The 18,753-nt window shown below is 42.1% G+C and overlaps 1 protein-coding gene across 2 annotated transcripts in view; it reads left to right on the top strand.

Moving 5' to 3' along the window:
- Positions 1–7,108: 7,108 nt before the first annotated feature.
- The window catches only part of LOC124149906 (thrombospondin-type laminin G domain and EAR repeat-containing protein-like), a 41,384-nt gene continuing 29,739 nt past the window's right edge, over positions 7,109–18,753 (top strand). The window contains exons 1-2 of one of the 2 annotated variants that reach the window (XM_046521747.2): positions 7,109–7,450; positions 16,169–16,270. In XM_046521747.2, coding sequence (XP_046377703.2) covers positions 16,171–16,270 — 100 coding nt within the window. In that variant the 5' untranslated portion in view covers positions 7,109–7,450; positions 16,169–16,170. Of the gene's footprint in view, positions 7,451–7,607; positions 7,880–16,168; positions 16,271–18,753 lie in introns of those variants that run through there. The other variant, XM_046521748.2, reaches the window with a different exon arrangement.

Here is an 18,753-nt window from a genome sequence, read left to right as displayed (position 1 = left end):
CACGACAAGCGCGTGGTAAGACTTCACCACTCATATAGAGACACGAGAAGCGCGTGGTAAGACTTCACCACCTATATAGAGACACGAGAAGCGCTTGGTAAGACTTCCCCACCTATATAGAGACACGACAAGCGCGTGGTAAGACTTCACCACTCATATAGAGACAGGAGAAGCGCGTGGTAAGACTTCACCACTCATATAGAGACACGAGAAGCGCGTGGTAAGACTTCACCACCCATATAGAGACACGAGAAGCGCGTGGTAAGACTTCACCACCCATATAGGGGACGACAAGCGCGTGGTAAGACTTCACCACCCATATAGGGGACGACAAGCGCGTGGTAAGACTTCACCACTCATATAGAGACACGAGAAGCGCGTGGTAAGACTTCACCACTCATATAGAGACACGAGAAGCGCGTGGTAAGACTTCCTCACCTATATAGAGACACGAGAAGCGCTTGGTAAGACTTCCCCACCTATATAGAGACACGAGAAGCGCGTGGTAAGACTTCACCACCTATATAGAGACACGAGAAGCGCGGGTAAGACTTCACCACCCATATAGAGACACGAGAAGCGCGTGGTAAGACTTCACCACTCATATAGAGACACGAGAAGCGCGTGGTAAGACTTCACCACCCATATAGAGACACGACAAGCGCGTGGTAAGACTTCACCACTCATATAGAGACAGGAGAAGCGCGTGGTAAGACTTCACCACTCATATAGAGACACGACAAGCGCGTGGTAAGAACATGGTTCAGTGTTGAAGTGTCTCAGTCTACAGTGAGAAGCGCGTGGTGAGAACATAGATAAGTGTTGGAGTGTCTCAGTCTACAGTAAGATGGGCGTGGTTAGACCATGGTCCAGTGTCGTCCTATCTCAGTCCACAGTGAGAAGCGCGTGGTGAGAACATAGATCAGTGTTGGAGTGTCTCAGTCTACAGTGAGATGGGCGTGGTTAGAACATGGTCCAGTGTCCTACAATCTCAGTCTACAGTGAGATGGGCGTGGTTAGACCATGGTCCACTGACATACAATCTCACTCTACAGTGAGATGGGCGTGGTTAGACCATGGTCCAATGTCCTACAATCTCAGTCTACAGTGAAATGGGCGTGGTAAGACCATGGTCCAGTGTCCTACAATCTCAGTCTACAGTGAGATGGGCGTGGTTAGACCATGGTCCAGTGACCTACTATTTCAGTCTACAGTGAGATGGGCGTGGTTGGGCCATGGTCCAGTGTCCTACTATCTCAGTTTACAGTGAAATGGGCGTGGTTAGACCATGGTCCACTGACATACAATCTCACTCTACAGTGAGATGGGCGTGGTTAGAACATGGTCCAATGTCCTACAATCTCAGTCTACAGTGAAATGGGCGTGGTTAGACCATGGCCCAGTGTCCTACAATCTCAGTCTACAGTGAGATGGGCGTGGTTGGGCCATGGTCCAATGTCCTACAATCTCAGTCTACAGTGAAATGGGCGTGGTTAGACCATGGTCCAGTGTCCTACAATCTCAGTCTACAGTGAGATGGGCGTGGTTAGACCATGGTCCAGTGACCTACTATCTCAGTCTACAGCATACACAGTGTGTGACGTAGCTACCCCAGCTACTTATGTGACAACACACACAAGAGTTAACCTGACACTACAGCATTACCTGGCATGCACCATTAGCTGGCATGCACCGGTAATCAGCTGAGATGCTGGGAGGTCTATCCACTCAACGTGTGTTCTCATCGAAAGATGAACTTCTTCTGAATGATTTAGAGGTACCACGTGATGCCTGAGCAGGGGATGGCCATGCAAATGAATCGTCCCCGCGCAGTGAATGAGTGAGTGAGTTGGGTGTCACAGTGAACAGTATTATAGGTATATGACGACATGTCAGCTTCATGTGGCAGAAGTCGAAAATCAATGCAAGTCCGAGGGGTTTACAACATTTGTTAAACGTAGGAGTATGATGATGACAAAACTAGAATTGCGAATACGGGATTCGAACCTGCTATAAATAGATTATTGCACGCCCAAGGGACGCAACTCTGCACAGCGAATTGCAACCGTCACTGGTTTTCGTGATTTCAGTTCCAATGAGTTCATGTTTGGCGTCCCCAGTCGTGATATTGCTGGAATAATAGTTGCCATGGGCGTGGTACCCCCCGTGAGAGTCTTACAACGGAAGAAAACAATACTCGCTCAATATGACGCAATTCCACTTCCTTGCTGGACGCCGCGATTCGCTGTGCAGAGTTGCGTCCCTTTGGCACGCCAGAAACCTATGATTGTGGGTTCGAATCCCGGTTCGCCCCGATTATGTTTCTAGGTTTGTCAGCACCATACCCATGCTCGTGGGTTTCACCGAAGTGGTAAACGTCTAAGACCTGCATCACTTCGGGCTTTCCTCCCACAGTAAGCGGTCACGCCGCGATATAACTGGAATACTGTTACAAGCGGCGTTAAACCCAACTCACTCACTCACTCACTCACTCACTCACTTCTTGCTGGACGTCAGCGTACCTTGGTGCGGAAGTACTATCACTTCAAACCTCTGCGCCATACGATGTGAAACCAGACAATTCTCCTTTTCTCGTTTCGTGTTATATCTCCGACCACGAAATGATATGTGTACGTGGTGTGACTTACACGTCATTTCAAATGGATTAACTTCATATTGATAATCCCAAAACGTGTGACATGGCTGACAATACTGTACCGATATCTTACAGCCATTGATCAGCGATTTAACAAGAGTGGTCTCCGCCATCCTTTCGTCAACAAACCCACGCTTTTGTACGATGTGACATTATTTCCGTCAATATGACAACGGATTATATATCTTCCCAGACACAGTAGGTTCAGTATTGACTACCTGTGAGACCCGTGAAGATCCGGGGTAGAATAGGTCTTCAGCAACCCATGCTTGCTGTAAAAGGCAACTATGCTTGTCGTAAGAGGCGACTAACGGGATCGGGTGGTCAGGCTCGCTGACTTGTTTGATGTCATCGTATCCCAATTGCGTGGATCGATGCTCATGATAGCAATCACTGGATTGTCTGGTCCAGACTCGATTATTTACAGACCGCCGTCATATAGCTGGAATATTGCTGAGTGCGGCGTTAAACAACCAACCAACCAACCAACGACTAGGTGTGACATATAGCTTTATATACAACTCAAAAGAAGTTAAGGAACATCCGATGTTTTAATATGACAGAAGTCAATATGTCATGGCAAATGGGTATTGCAACACACAGCCTTCAATTGTGGGTGTTCCTTAACTTGTTTTGAGTGGTATATCCCTGCACGTGATAGCCACCTCTACTCCATCCGCCACAGCTGCATCCCTCGTCAAACGACAGCACGGCGACCATGCATATCAGTATGTAGTAAAATGTTTTATTACTTGAAATACTACGTGGCCATTGTGCCTATAGGTCTACCGGGGGTCATTGGCTATAGAACATACAATAAGTGGACAATGCCTGGAAACACGTGACTAGTCAGATGACCAGATGGCCATTGGGAGTCCTACTATCACACGAGAACTGTACACGATCTTAAAGGATTAAATTACAGTTTTTCGAAAGAGCTGCTCGTTTATCCAACGACGGTAATTGTTTAACAATTGAATCGTTACAGCAAGACACGAGACGATGCTGTACTATATATTTCATGACTTAACGTTTCTCTGAGAAATGCGTGAGTACTATCAAAAACTCGCACCATCGTTGTAGCCGCTCGTCAATGCACTGTATAACACTACACAGGATTTCAATGTTTGAAAGGAATTTATCCGTCTATTCTTCGCAAGGTAATGTCTATTAAATGTTTCAAACACATTGCTGCCATTACAGTCTACGGCTAAAGCTTCAAACAGTTTATCGTGCAACTCAACCCCTTTAAACACCCTTTTCAGCTGCCTACCACACATACGCCCGTTTCTTATTGAAGGCAATCCATTCAGATAGCTGTGATCTGTCAAGTATGTATAAATGGAAAGAGGTCCGACGACTCTCTGTAAAATAAGGATTAAAGGGTTTCTCGTGAAAGCGGGCCACTTGATGATATTGTCATATATATATACACAAAATTATAGTTTTGAAAAAATTCTTATGTGAAACTCCCACAAAGCAAAGCTTCCTGTGATTTGTAATCAGGTAAAATACTGAAATGGTCTTAAAGTCTTCTGGCCTTTTTCACAAATGTTGTAGACAAACGACGCTCTTTGTCCAGACAGTGACGGCTCACTTAGTGATGAGTGAGTGAGTGAGTTTGGCTAACGCGGCTTTGAACAATATTTCAGTTACATCGTGTCAACATGAAGTGTGGCAGATCTCGGCATTTCACAACTTTACTGAAACGAACGAACGAGAGTATGGTACCGACAAGCAAATAAACCATAATCATTGCGAATCTGGGATTCGAACCTACGATGATACTTTCTTGACTCCAGTCGGCGGTTTGACTGCTGGGCCATCCGTGCCCACCGTATGCCGGGATGAGAGATATGTTATAGGCTGCCCTACCATCTGATCTTCCAAGCTACGTGTTTGGATGTCACATCGCCAATATTTCAGCCAGACATTTAGCGACAACTGGACCAGTCACCTGCATGGTACAAGTGGTCTTTAAATCCGCATGTCTTGTATCAAGTAGTGTGGTCGTCAGATGGTGTTAGAGGTGCCAGATGGGGTTAGAGGCGTCAGATGGGGTTAGGGGCGTCAGATGGGGTTAGAAGCGTCCGATGGGGTTAGAGGTGTCAGAAAGGGTTAGAGGCGTCCGATGGGGTTAGAGGCGTTAGATGGGGTTAGAGGCGTCAGATGATGTTAGAGGCGTCAGTTGGGGTTAGAGGCGTCAGATGATGTTAGAGGTGTCAGATGATGTTAGGGGCGTCAGATGGTGTTAGAGGTGTCAGATGATGTTAGAGGTGTCAGATGGGGTTAGAGGCGTCAGATGGGGTTAGAGGTGTCAGATGATGTTAGAGGCGTCAGATGGGGTTAGAGGCGTCAGATGGGGTTAGAAGCGTTAGATGGGGTTAGAGGCGTCAGATGGTTCTAGGGACGCCCGATGACCACGGAGACGACGTCAGATGGTGCTTGGCAAGTCAGTCACACGCCAGACGGTGCTAGTAACACCAGCACCATGCTCTGTTCTTCTGGCTGTGACTGTCGGTCTGGTATGTAACATCATCTAAGCTGTATGTGTCTGTTTATATGTGTCTGACACTAGGACTGTGTCTTTAACCTACATCTACGTGTGAACATTGGTATTTCTAGGTGTAAATGTGTGTGAGACTGCGTGAATGTGTTATTAAACTGCAGCTGCGTCTGAATGTGTTAATAAACTGCATCTGAGCGTGGATGTGTGTTAAGCTATGTGAATATGTTATCAAACAATGTCTGTATGTGTCTAAAGATGTGTGAATATGTTATTAAACCATGTCTGTATGTGTCTGAAGATGTGTGAATATGTTATCAAACCATGTCTGTATGTGTCTGAAGATATGTGAATATGCTATTAAACCATGTCTGTATGTGTCTGAAGATGTGTGAATATGTTATTAAACCATAATTGAACGTGTGTAAAGATGTTATTAAACCATGCATGTACGTTTGTGAAGATGTTATTAAACAATGCATGAATGTGAGTTCAGACGTATGAATATGTTATTAAACTATGCCCGTATGTGTCTGAAGATCTGTGAATATCTTATTAAACCATGTCTTTATACGTTTGAAAATGTATGAATGCTGTATTAAAACTACACCTGCTTGTGAATGTATTAATAAACTATGACTATGTGCGAATGTGTTATTAAACAATAACTATGTGTGAATGTTTTAATAAACAATAACTATGTGTGAATGTGTTATTAAGCTATTACTATGCTTGAATGTGTTATTAAACAATAACTATGTGTGAATATATTATTAAACTACAACTATGCGTGAATGTGTTATTAAACAATAACTATATGTGAATGTGTTATTAATTACGTCATTGTCAGTGAGAGATTTATTAAACTAAATGTGCAACTGTGTGTGATTGTGTGTGACTTTTATCGCAAAGTTGATACATTAATTTAACTTTATCATGATCAGACATTTAAAACAACTAAAAACGTTCAGCTCTCGCTGCTTGTTGTCCAGTGTGAAGATTAAGCCGCTCTTAGTACAAACATATGCTGGTGGAAATGAATAAGGGGAACACTCAGCTTTAGACACAGTCGTTGATTCTATCATGGATTCCAGCCTTGTCTGCCAAATACACGTGGGGAACAATGCACACAAACACATCTCAACATTTGATTCTAATTAATGTGTTGAATTTGTATGCGCGCTATTTCAAATGTACCAACAGTAAAGCTTACTTCCCAATAGCTGTCATTGTTCCATCAGTGTATCAATCTCCCTGATGATACGGGTGTAACATGTCGGAGGAAGTGTTCAGTGTTGGGCTTCGTTTTAATTTTAAAAATATTGGATTGCACATTTGAATTCATCAAACACATGTCTTGCTTCTATACGGGTAGATACATAAATCTAGAGATCTGGGTATTTAACATTTCATCATGATCACACACGATCTTCTCTTTATTGAGGTGATAACTTCCTTAAAATTTATTAGGATTTTCCTGGAAGATTTGCTTCATATATGACAGAATTTCGAGAAAACCCGCCCACACCTGTCTTTGATATTTTTTAGTAAAAGATTTATTCCACGAACGTTGTATTTTATAACAATGAAAATAATTTAGCTATATTTAATTAACTTATTGTCCCATTACCTTCAATCTTAGATATATATATATAGGTTAACAATCATGTACATCGGAATAAAAGGAGATAATGATTAATCTTTTTGGATAGATTGGAATATTTATAGCATTAATGAAAATATAAATATTTCAGTCTAAACCCACACTGGCTGGTTCTACAAGGCGTCCCAGCCAGCACAGTAGCTTGAATATAATCTCACCCCTTCGTCGAAATATGGGATTTTTATTCGTGATATTAAAATAGTTCAACACGAAATACAAAGGAGGTGGAGTAAGTACCAGGGTTATGTGTGCTCTCCTGCACGGGTTCTCAGACAACAGATCAACCTTGCTATCGGCGCTTTGCAAACTCGCAGGCTAAGCTAACTTAATTGAAGCTTTTGAACCGAAACATTCTCCAAATGCGATCACTTTCCGAACACTGATCAAACACTTATACCGCAAGACAATATTATCTACACATCCTAATTTGTATTTTCTTCGACTTGATTGATTTTGAAATGAGCATGCATGTGCACGCGACCCCAGCTCGTTCACCTCCCAATACCTGAACGGCGGCAAGATCAAAGGGCCTGGCGCGTTGGCCAGGTAAAACTGAGTTAGAGTCTTAAAGCGTCTGTACGAGGAGCAGGCGAGCGGAGGGGAGGAGATCACCAATCTCGTACAGGTAAGCGTAATTAATCTGTCACATATCGCCAAGTTTTGCTTTCAGCCTAGCGATGTTATAATTTAGATATAGCCAAGCCACATAACAAAGGCCTACAGTATTTGTACATTTCTACCATTTGTCTCTTTATCTACGTTAACGCTTTGTTCTTGGGGCAATTCCGTTGTTATCCAGTGTACATGGTAAATACACAGGATAACTGTTTACTACGACATAGGGTCGGAACCTATTTAGTACACAAGGTCTGAGGTTTAATGTATGGAGAGAGAACAAACTGTGTGAATAGCACGTCATATAAGTTGAGGCGAACCGTGCGGACGGGAGACATTGCGGGGCGAACGTCAATCATAAAACTTGAACACTGTGTCTGTTAAATTTAATAACATCTATATAGCGAGGTTCATTATCGACAAATCAGCGGTTGAAAAGGTGAGAACTGTTACTAATTTGATTGATTTTGTTTGGTTATTTTGTATTAAATTAAAACTTACATGTGTATACATCCTATGTGATATGTACGTAGTGAGCGACTATTGTACGTCCACTTTACAGGTAGAATATTTAAAGAAGTATATATTGTGCAAACTTGCATCCTTTAGTTCACTCCCGCCGGCATGTTTATATTATTGTTTAGCAGTTAAGCTTCGTACTTGTACAGGATTTCAATGCAACTGATTTCCCGCGGGGCGATTGTGTTATATATCGTAATCTACAGAATTAATGTAGCTTAGAAAGTAATTAAAATGTAAAAAATACAAATGAGACATTTACAATTTTGTGGGAAAAAAGGAAGATTTACAACAATTGAAAAATAATTATTTCAGCGCTTTATGATTCACAAAATGTTCCCGTTCAACGAATTCTTTAACTGAAAGAAAACATACACGGAACTAACATGTAATTAAATTTTATCAAGGAATTTATGAAGTGGAACTTTAGATAAATTCCCCTCATGTCTCTATATATCTGTGTACTCGCTATAACGCTCCACGCGCGGTTATAAGAGTCACGTCATACCTGAAATTGATACTATGCGTTTAAGCCACCGCATATATCGCATTTTCATGTAAAGCACAAGGAAATAATAACAAATTCTTTGAAAAAAAATAATGACTAAGAACCTATTTAATCTTTTTCATCTTTGAAAGATACAGAACATAATGCTACTTCTAAACTATTAAGCGCGGACAGTTTAGATGCTACTTATATTATACTTGGTGAGATGGATCTGTGAACGCTATTTCGTCAAGCATACATGATTGGGTGATGAACAGCTTTTGTCAGCTTTTGAATACAATCTACAAAAAAAATTCAAACCCTTGATATCATTATCCCATTTTGTGTCAGACCATGACACATAAATATGAAATTTTAACCTGTCGCGAGGGTTGTGTCGTCCCAATGGTTGATACGGCTTGTAAATATTTTATTCATTGTCGGCTAACGTTTCTTAAACACTGCCACCATTTCATTCGTAATTGCAAAACTATTTAAAATTCTTTAGTGTATCTCATTATCAAAATTAGGTAGCACTGTGGGAATATTGGTCCATCACAGCGTTACATCTCTGTTGTATCTGCATCAATTACACCGAGAAACGCATTCAACAGTAGTATTCACAGTCGTCTTGGTGAAATTGTCAGTTCAGTTTGCCCCTTGACGCGTCGGCCATTGAGCGCCTCGCATACGGGATTCTCGGAGTATATCAAGTTTTTTAACGACTTTCATAATATTTACGAAATTTCACTATGTTATGAAATACGCAAAACGGAATTTGGGCGTAATAATTTCTTGATTCAATAAAAGGTAATTATCACAACGTCTCAACGCAAATCCACGCATGTTTAGCGGGATGTTAATATGGAAAGATTCAAACACTGATATTCAAAGACATTTCACATCGCTCACTTCCGTGAACGCTTTTGTACGACATAGTCACTGGGGAATCATTTTTAGTATTATTCGAGGAAAATATGTAATATAAATATGCCTTATTTGTATACTTTCATACAGGCAACATTACACGACAATACGATATACGGTTTACGGTTTAAAATACGATGCACAGGAATTGTTGTGTTTTATTAAACATAGAATGATGCTTTTGTGACGAAATGATTCATATCCATAATATTATATTGGGATCAATTGATAGTATATCAAGTATTTATTAGTATTGATAGTCCTTATTTCTTATATAAGCAATATTGATTTGAATTAAAAATGGACTAATATAGAATAATAATAACGTTTTTTCTATGTTTTGTCGGGTATAGAATCTGATGCTGTATACATTATGCACATACCACGCACCAGTCACAAGACATATAAACGACAGATGTACACGCTAATATCTGTGAATCACGCATTATTAACAATATTTTGGACTACATAAGGTATCGAATTGTTAAAATTCCAGATAAAACACCACACATCCAAGCAGTATACGCTGTCGTGTGAACCATCAGAAATTAACATTTATGTGTTTGGGTAAGTAAATCCTATACCAGATAATCAAGATGGAATATATCGGTATTGGGTGCCACCATATTTGAGGCGATCATTCCAGCTTTCATCTGCGCAATCTCCCTACGCTGACATAGGTGGCCCGGGCCTGGAGGCTAACACGCGGAGATAGGCCGACGACTGAGCCTAGAGACGTTCTCTGACAAGTCTTACCCCTGTCTCAGGGACACAGGTCCACATCAGGCATCGCGTCACCTTCCTAATTACCCTCTCACTGCACCCCGGGGGACAAGACGGGCATTTTATTGTTCTTTTATTTAGGATATTATTTTCCTTTGTGAGGTTTCATGCCAAGACTAAAGGCCTCTGGTAGTATATGTGAGGTCTATACCAAGTCTAAAGGCCCATGGTAGTATATGTGAGGTCTCTACCAATTATAAAGACCACTAATAGTATATGTGAGGTCTATACCAAGTCTAAAGGCCCATGGTAGTATATGTGAGGTCTCTACCAAGTCTAAAGACCCCTGGTAGTATATGTGAGGTCTATACCAATTATAAAGACCACTAGTAGTATATGTGAGGTCTATACCAATTATAAAGACCACTAGTAGTATATGTGAGGTCTATACCAATTATAAAGACCACTAGTAGTATATGTGAGGTCTATACCAATTATAAAGACCACTAGTAGTATATGTGAGGTCTATACCAAGTCTAAAGGCACCTGGTAGTATATGTGAGGTCTATACCAAGACTAAAGGCACCTGGTAGTATATGTGAGGTCTATACCAAGACTAAATGCCCCTGGTAGTATATGTGAGGTCTATACCAAGACTAAAGGCCCCTGGTAGTATATGTGAGGTATATACCAAGTCTAAAGGCACCTGGTAGTATATGTGAGGTCTATACCAAGACTAAAGGCCCCTGGTAGTATATGTGAGGTCTATACCAGGCCTAAAGGCACCTGGTAGTATATGTGAGGTCTATACCAAGACTAAAGGCCCCTTGTAGTATATGTGAGGTATATACCAAGACTAAAGGCCCCTTGTAGTATATGTGAGGTATATACCAAGTCTAAAGGCACCTGGTAGTATATGTGAGGTCTCTACCAAGACTAAAGGCCCCTGGTAGTATATGTGAGGTCTCTACCAAGACTAAAGGCCCCTGGTAGTATATGTGAGGTCTCTACCAAGACTAAAGGCCCCTGGTAGTATATGTGAGGTCTCTACCAAGACTAAAGGCCCATGGTAGTATATGTGAGGTCTCTACCAAGTCTAAAGGCCCCTGGTAGTATATGTGAGGTCTATACCAGGTCTAAAGGCCCCTGGTAGTATATGTGAGGTCTCTACCAAGACTAAAGGCCCCTGGTAGTATATGTGAGGTCTCTACCAAGTCTAAAGGCCCCTGGTAGTATATGTGAGGTCTATACCAAGACTAAAGGCCCCTGGTAGTATATGTGAGGTCTATACCAAGACTAAAGGCACATGGTAGTATATGTGAGGTCTATACCAAGACTAAAGGCCCCTGGTAGTATATGTGAGGTCTATACCAAGTCTAAAGGCCCATGGTAGTATATGTGAGGTCTCTACCAAGACTAAAGGCCCCTGGTAGTATATGTGAGGTCTCTACCAAGTCTAAAGGCCCCTGGTAGTATATGTGAGGTCTCTACCAAGACTAAAGGCCCCTGGTAGTATATGTGAGGTCTATACCAAGACTAAAGGCACATGGTAGTATATGTGAGGTCTATACCAAGACTAAAGGCCCCTGGTAGTATATGTGAGGTCTATACCAAGACTAAAGGCACCTGGTAGTATATGTGAGGTCTATACCAAGACTAAAGGCACCTGGTAGTATATGTGAGGTCTCTACCAAGTCTAAAGGCACCTGGTAGTATATGTGAGGTCTATACCAAGACTAAAGGCACCTGGTAGTATATGTGAGGTCTCTACCAAGACTAAAGGCCCCTGGTAGTATATGTGAGGTCTCTACCAAGACTAAAGGCCCCTGGTAGTATATGTGAGGTCCATACCAAGACTAAAGGCACATGGTAGTATATGTGAGGTCTATACTCAAGTATCTGTTCATTTAAATTTTGGTATTTGGAACTAGTGTAGATAACAGCCCACATATCTGAGGGTGTTGGTGTAGAGAGGTTCGCCCTCACCTCGGGCTGGACAATCAGTTCCCCCGATATATTGCGTGAGTACCTGGGACATTTTTTGAATACCAAATTCCGCTCCTCTATCTGTCTCCCTGTGCAAGCACTGGGCCAATAAGGAGACGGAGTGTGTTGATGTGACGTATCACGAGAGTTGGGTAAAGAGGTGATATGTCACGGAAGACAGGGACAAGTATCATATCATAGTATTTTACATCAGCAAAGTCAGAATTGAACTACGATTTGTCAAGAGCGTTTGGTTATGTATGGTATGTATGGAAACACGGAATAACGGATATATGAAGAGGGTAGAATATAAGAATGATATATCAGGGTTTAAGTATAATGTGAACATGAAATATTCATTATATGTGCACAGTGAGGGTTGGATATGGGCGTGACTTATCGGGAGAGACGCGGTATATTAAGCGATCAGGAGTATAAATATGATATCGATGAGAGTCATGGAATACGTGTACTAATAGGTACCCCTGAAAATAACAATGAAGAAACCGGTCTATTTCTGCCTGTCTGACTGTCTGACTGTCTGACTGTCTGTCTGTCTGTCTCTCTTTCTCTCTCTTTTCTATTACCCTTCTCCGTCTCTCTCTCTCTCAATCTCTCTCTGTCCCTCTGCCTCTGCCTCTGTCTCTCTCTCTTTTCTATTACCCTTCTCCGTCTCTCTCTCTCTCTCAATCTCTCTCTGTCCCTCTGCCTCTGTCTCTCTCTCTCTTTTCTATTACCCTTCTCCGTCTCTCTCTCTCTCTCAATCTCTCTCTGTCCCTCTGCCTCTGCCTCTGTCTCTCTCTCTTTTCTATTACCCTTCTCCGTCTCTCTCTCTCAATCTCTCTCTGTCCCTCTGCCTCTCTCTCTTTTCTATTACCCTTCTCCGTCTCTCTCTCTCTCTCTCTCTCTCTCTCTCTCTCAATCTCTCTCTGTCCCTCTGCCTCTGTCTCTCTCTCTTTTCTATTACCCTTCTCCGTCTCTCTCTCTCTCTCTCTCTCTCTCTCTCTCAATCTCTCTCTGCCTCTGGCTCTCTGCCTCTCTCTCTCTCTCTCTCTATGCCCCCCCCCCCCCCCCCCCTCTCCTATTTGATGTGTACGTCATAATATGTACTACGTATGATGCAGTGCCTAGGTATGACATAGGGATAACCAGGGTACAAGGTCAGTACCTCTGTGTCGACACGACGCCGTCATCAACTCCAGCCGCGTTGTACATACAGCTATAATAACGCCCCCATCGACCTGAGAAACATTACAATGTGGCCAATGTAGAACATGATGCAGGTACGGGTGTTTAACCTACCCCACCTGGAGAGTATCATTCCAGCTGGATGTTCCGAGGATACCCTCCTCGCCTGGAGTATGTACACACCGGCGTTAATCTCCTCCCACAGGTTGGAGTAGACAACAGTGCCAGTGTAGGTGGTTAAGTCCTGGCGTCGTTACACACAGATCATTACAAGACTAGGTTAACATAGATATGTGCATAAATGCATATACAGGCGCATATCTCCGTGCACAGCAGCATATACATACGTATCTGTCCGTGCCTACCAGCACGGGGAAGTCTGTCATATTCTTCTCTGGACATGTGTTGTAGGTAAGTAGGACCCATTGTACTACCGAGGTAGGTCAGTCAACGGTCCTGAAATGCGTGAGACACGTCGTCTGAATGTGTGAAAATCCTTTCCGGAATGCGTGAGACACGTTGCCGGAATGCGTGAGACACTATGTCTGAATGTGTGAAATTCGTTGCCGGAATGAGTGAGACACGTCGTCTGAAAGTGTGAAAGTCGTTGTCGGAATGCGTTAGGCACATTGTCTGAATGTGGGAAAATCGTTGCCGGAATGGGTGAGACACGTCGTCTGAATGTGTGAAAGTCGTTGTCGGAATGCGTTAGACACATTGTCTGAATGTGTGAAAATCGTTGTCGGAATGAGTGAGACATGTTGTCTGAATGTGTGAAAATCGTTGTGTCGGAATGCGTTAGACACATTGTCTGAATGTGTGAAAACCGTTGTCTAACTGCGTGAGACACGTCGTCTGAATGTGTGAAAATCGTTGTCTGAATGCGTGAGACACGTCGTCTGAATGTGTGAAAATCGTTGCCGGAATGCGTGAGACACGTTGCTGACCGCGGTATGGTGATACATCTTCTCTCTAAGCTGCACACAAGCCTGCCATTGTGCAGGTTGCCGATACATGGGACACACAGTTGTGTATACTACTCAATACAAGTTAAGGAGCACCCAAAGTATGAAGGCTGTCAGTCAATACCCACCTACCACTACAGATTTGCTACAGTCATATGATACAATCGTTTGTTCTTTAACTTCTTTTGAGAAGTACATTTGACGTGTGCACAATGCGCGCCCCACTGCACACATGTGTACAACAGTGTCCCTCCCGGGGAGTGGACGCCGACTCCCCTCTACTGACCATACCCCTTGCATCACGGGAAGTCAATGTCTGCTACCACACTGAACTCCAAGAAGGATTTTTTTTGTTCAGTTTAAAAAACTGTAGGTCCGGTGGTCGAAAAAATACCGAAATTTAATAAAACAAGTGAACTAATAAAAAATATTAGTCGAATTAAATATATAATATAATGAAAGATGTTCATTGTCAGAGAATGACATTCCCTTCTTATAGAGCTTCTGTGAAGATTGTTCAATGAATCCAATTATTTAAGCGCCTCGGCGGAAAACAGAAACTTGATTTTATCCTTATTTGTGAAGTCCGTAAAACGCCTAATTTAAAATAAAAAGCCTATCCAAAATAAAATCTTGAAATTTTAAGTTTGATTTTAACATGAACAAGGTGCGCCTAGATGCCGTGAGTCAGCCTTGAACGTAAATCTACCCCAGAAAGGGAGAGAACTGTGTTATTTCACTACCCACCTATTATGTACATCTGGGGTCCTGATTGACCAGTACACAGAAGGGGACAATCTAGTAACAGCCGGTTTGGTTTTGTCCTGAGATTCCGCCCGGCTCGGGTTTCACGGCGTTTAGTACTGTAATGACATATGCCGGTCGGGTGGCGGAACAACACAGTAATCAGGGCCGACAACTTTATTTCAGCTTATAACTCAATTGAAATTACTACACAGCTCAGAAATGAGAAACGAGTTGTTAAATGGCAGTTTAATTGAATTACAGCCATACCTGACTGTTAGTTCTTCAGAGAGCGACTTAGAGATGAGTGTAAACATCGGTAATTAAGGACTAAGGATATATACAGTCTTCAGCCGATTGAAAGCGCAGGAAATTCCCCGATGATGAAAATGTTTAAATATGTGTGGTACGTTGAGGTATGTGCGTTCACGAGACATGATGACAGACTGAAAGAGCCACTCTTACTTAAATACTACCTGTGAAGATCCGTGTCAGAATACGTATTCAGCTGCCCATGCTTGCCGTAAAAGGCAACTATGCTTGTCGTAAGGGACGACTAACGGGATCGGGTGGTCAGGCTCGCTGACTTGGTCGATGCACGTCTTCGTATCCCAATTTCGTGGATCGATGTTCGTGATATCAGTCACTGGATTGTCTGGTCCAGACTCGATTATTTACAGACCGCCTTCATATAGTTGCAATATTCTTGAGTGCGGCGTTAAACAACAAACAAACAAACAAACAAACTTAAAAATACAACAGTGTTCCTGGTTGGAAGCACTGTCCAGGTAATGTCTGCTAAGCCTGCACATACTACGACCCGTTAGGCCAGCCACGTGGTTCTGTAGGGTCGTGGCACCAAATGTGAAATAATTATTAAAAGACATTGTTTGAGGAAGTTGAGCACATTATATCGAGCAATGCAGTGATGTAAAGTGGTATGGATGGCTGTATTGAATCTTACGAGCGAAAGCGTAACATGTATAATATTACTGAATATTAAACAGTCCTTCAAGGCTATCTGACGACATTTAACCTGAAAGCGTTTTCTCTTGAAAGTTGTTAAATCTGAAAGTATTGGGACTCCATCACGGAGGATATGGACTGACTGGCCAACGGAGTTTACCCAATTGTTTCCGTGCCTATTCTTTATTTCTCCTGACATTCACAGATGATGTTATTGTTGCAGGGATGGAGGCCTATTCAAACTTGGTGGTGTTATTCGTTGCTATGGCGACATGGTGTTCGATGTCGTCATCTGATGACATCAGACTTCCGGTTCCGTGCACAGGTAAGCTACCATTGTTTTTGTAACAGGACGTTGTTGGATTCGCCACTTTGAATGTGTGTTAAGGGGCTCTTCATCTTCCTGGGGTGTTAATTTGATTATTGTATTCTTTATTTACAAACGCACATCCGGACTTGGTTCGGTCACAGCAGCAACGCAACTATGATGAAACCTCGTTGACTCACAGATCCGGGGACGATCCTAAATACCTCGAGCTACACGTAGTTCGAGACAAAATAAACTGCCGGGTATAAGAAAGTTTACACTTGAAAATTGGAATTGACCAGACTATTAGAAACATTATCAAAACGTTACTAGGCCGAAAACAGTCACCGAAACACTGCAGACGTAGGGTCAAAAACACAGCTGTGATACCCGGATCAAAGACATCACCATCGAATTTCCATTTCTTTTTTGTTTCATTTTTAGACACCATCAGACATGGGTGTATACTTTCTTTTGCCCGGCAGTTCAGCAGAACATATAGTTCAGATATAGATTATCTCGGGCCAATAACGCTACATAGTCTTATATCGAGGTAACAGAGTTCGGGGTAAACGACTTCATTGTCTCGGTTATTGAAGCATTGTATTCAATCGCGTAGTTTAGTTTTGGCTGCTTGCTGTTTAACGCCGCAATACACCATCTGTATTAAGGCCATTAAATAATCGAGTCTGAACCAGACAATTCAGTGATTGATATTATGAGCACGAACCACACCGTCAGTGTACGATGAAATGCAATCAATCACGTCACCGATCCTGACCACGTGATCCATGAAGACGCAATTTTACAACACGCATGTTATACCGATGGCGACCTCGCGCAATCCGGAATAGCCAAGGGACAATTTTCGTGTCCAATTGTCACGTGGAAAAGATCTACATAAGTTACGCACATTACCCTTAACACTTATTTAGACGTTTGTTTAATTGGTATGGAATCCTAGAAGGGATATTCTCACGTTGTCGCACAGTAGGGCTTTGAATACAAGTTTTTTTCAAAATACAAAATTAAGGTCAATTATGTCTTGTCGCCCTATCTGAAATGTGTAAAACGGCGTTAAAATGCACGACAATGCGACAGTTGATTAAATTGTCAAGCTGTCTAATTGGGGCGGTTAATTTTGACACTTGTGGCTTGAGGATCTGTTAGGGTGAAGACGCGACAATGTCCCTGCCATGATTCCATAGATGAGAAATAAATAGAATTTTATTGCCTTTAACGTTCCAGTGTGAATTTTTTTATTGGTACGCTCTTGCCGCTAGCTGTGACATGTCGGGCGGTACTAAAAGAAGAATTCTGTCATAAAGGATTATCAGAGAGCGGAACATGAAATCTCCAATGATGCCTTCAGAATAAACACGCCAGTTAATATCACAGTAATACTCTAATAGATAACATGTATAAGTACAACCCTTTGTGTAACGGTAAAATATGAAAACAATTTTAAGACAACGTGCACTTTTTGACATGTGTTTACAAATAACTTGAAGTGTCCACCTAAACACGCCATTGAAAGTGTCACTAATGTCAACCGTCTGTGGGAAATTGGAGATATGGGCTAATCAGATACTACCTTCACGACAACTATCTCTCTTGGTTGTTTATTAAATCAGTTTCAACGTTAAAAGTTGATATTTGATGGATGTGTTTTAGCGTCGTTTTAGTGGGTTGTCGGTACAAAACTGCCCTATTGACCTTTCAGTGTTTAACTGATATGAAAATATTTGGAGATCCGTTTGACAATTTGCAGAAATGTATTGATTATTTAGATATATACTGCAAACTCACAAATATCGCAATTCCAGAAAGAGTGTAATTAGTAATTAAAGTTTATAACAATGTTCAGTGAAGTCTATTTACTCAGGTTAAACAAAATATGTCAGCTATCTTTTCGTCTCCAGACCCTGGCGCACTTTTTGATCCGCTGGTTGACACTTTCTGACAGCAATGTTGCCGCTGTTGACACTACTAATTATCTCCTTCACGGGCAGAGCGCTGCTATAATACACTGTTGATAGATTATAAACCTAATATCTAGGTGTCAATGGGGCTTATAGTGCGAGAGGCATGCTTCGTCAATTGTATGGTTAAATGAACCCGACTCCGCACCAAATTCAGTTGACAATTTAGATCAACCGGACTCCTTGTCAATATTGACTGTGGACTGTCATTCAGGTCTGCGTCGTGTCGAGCACTGGCCTGTCTGGTGGCGACTCGGCTCATAATCTTACTAAAGTCTTTTTATGATCTACAAATGTGAGTGTGATAGGCAGAAGGCATATTATCAAACATGATTAACATATCACCTCAGTGTTTATTGGTGGCTTTTGGCCGATCTTTGTTTCCCGTCGGCGATGAAATATCTGAAATTACTGGAATAGAGCTTCATGGAACCGATACTGCCACGTATGTATGCAGAAGGCTTAAAGAAGGACTAGGCGCTGAGAAATTGGCAGTCGTGGCAAATTGGCTTCAAGTCG

The sequence above is a fragment of the Haliotis rufescens genome, unplaced genomic scaffold, assembly GCF_023055435.1.
Source record: "Haliotis rufescens isolate VD_foot unplaced genomic scaffold, xgHalRufe1.0.p SCAF_4, whole genome shotgun sequence".
NCBI lineage: Eukaryota > Metazoa > Mollusca > Gastropoda > Lepetellida > Haliotidae > Haliotis > Haliotis rufescens.
The sequence above is the reverse complement of the archived record's forward strand: the minus strand, read 5'-3'. Positions and strand labels throughout refer to the sequence as shown.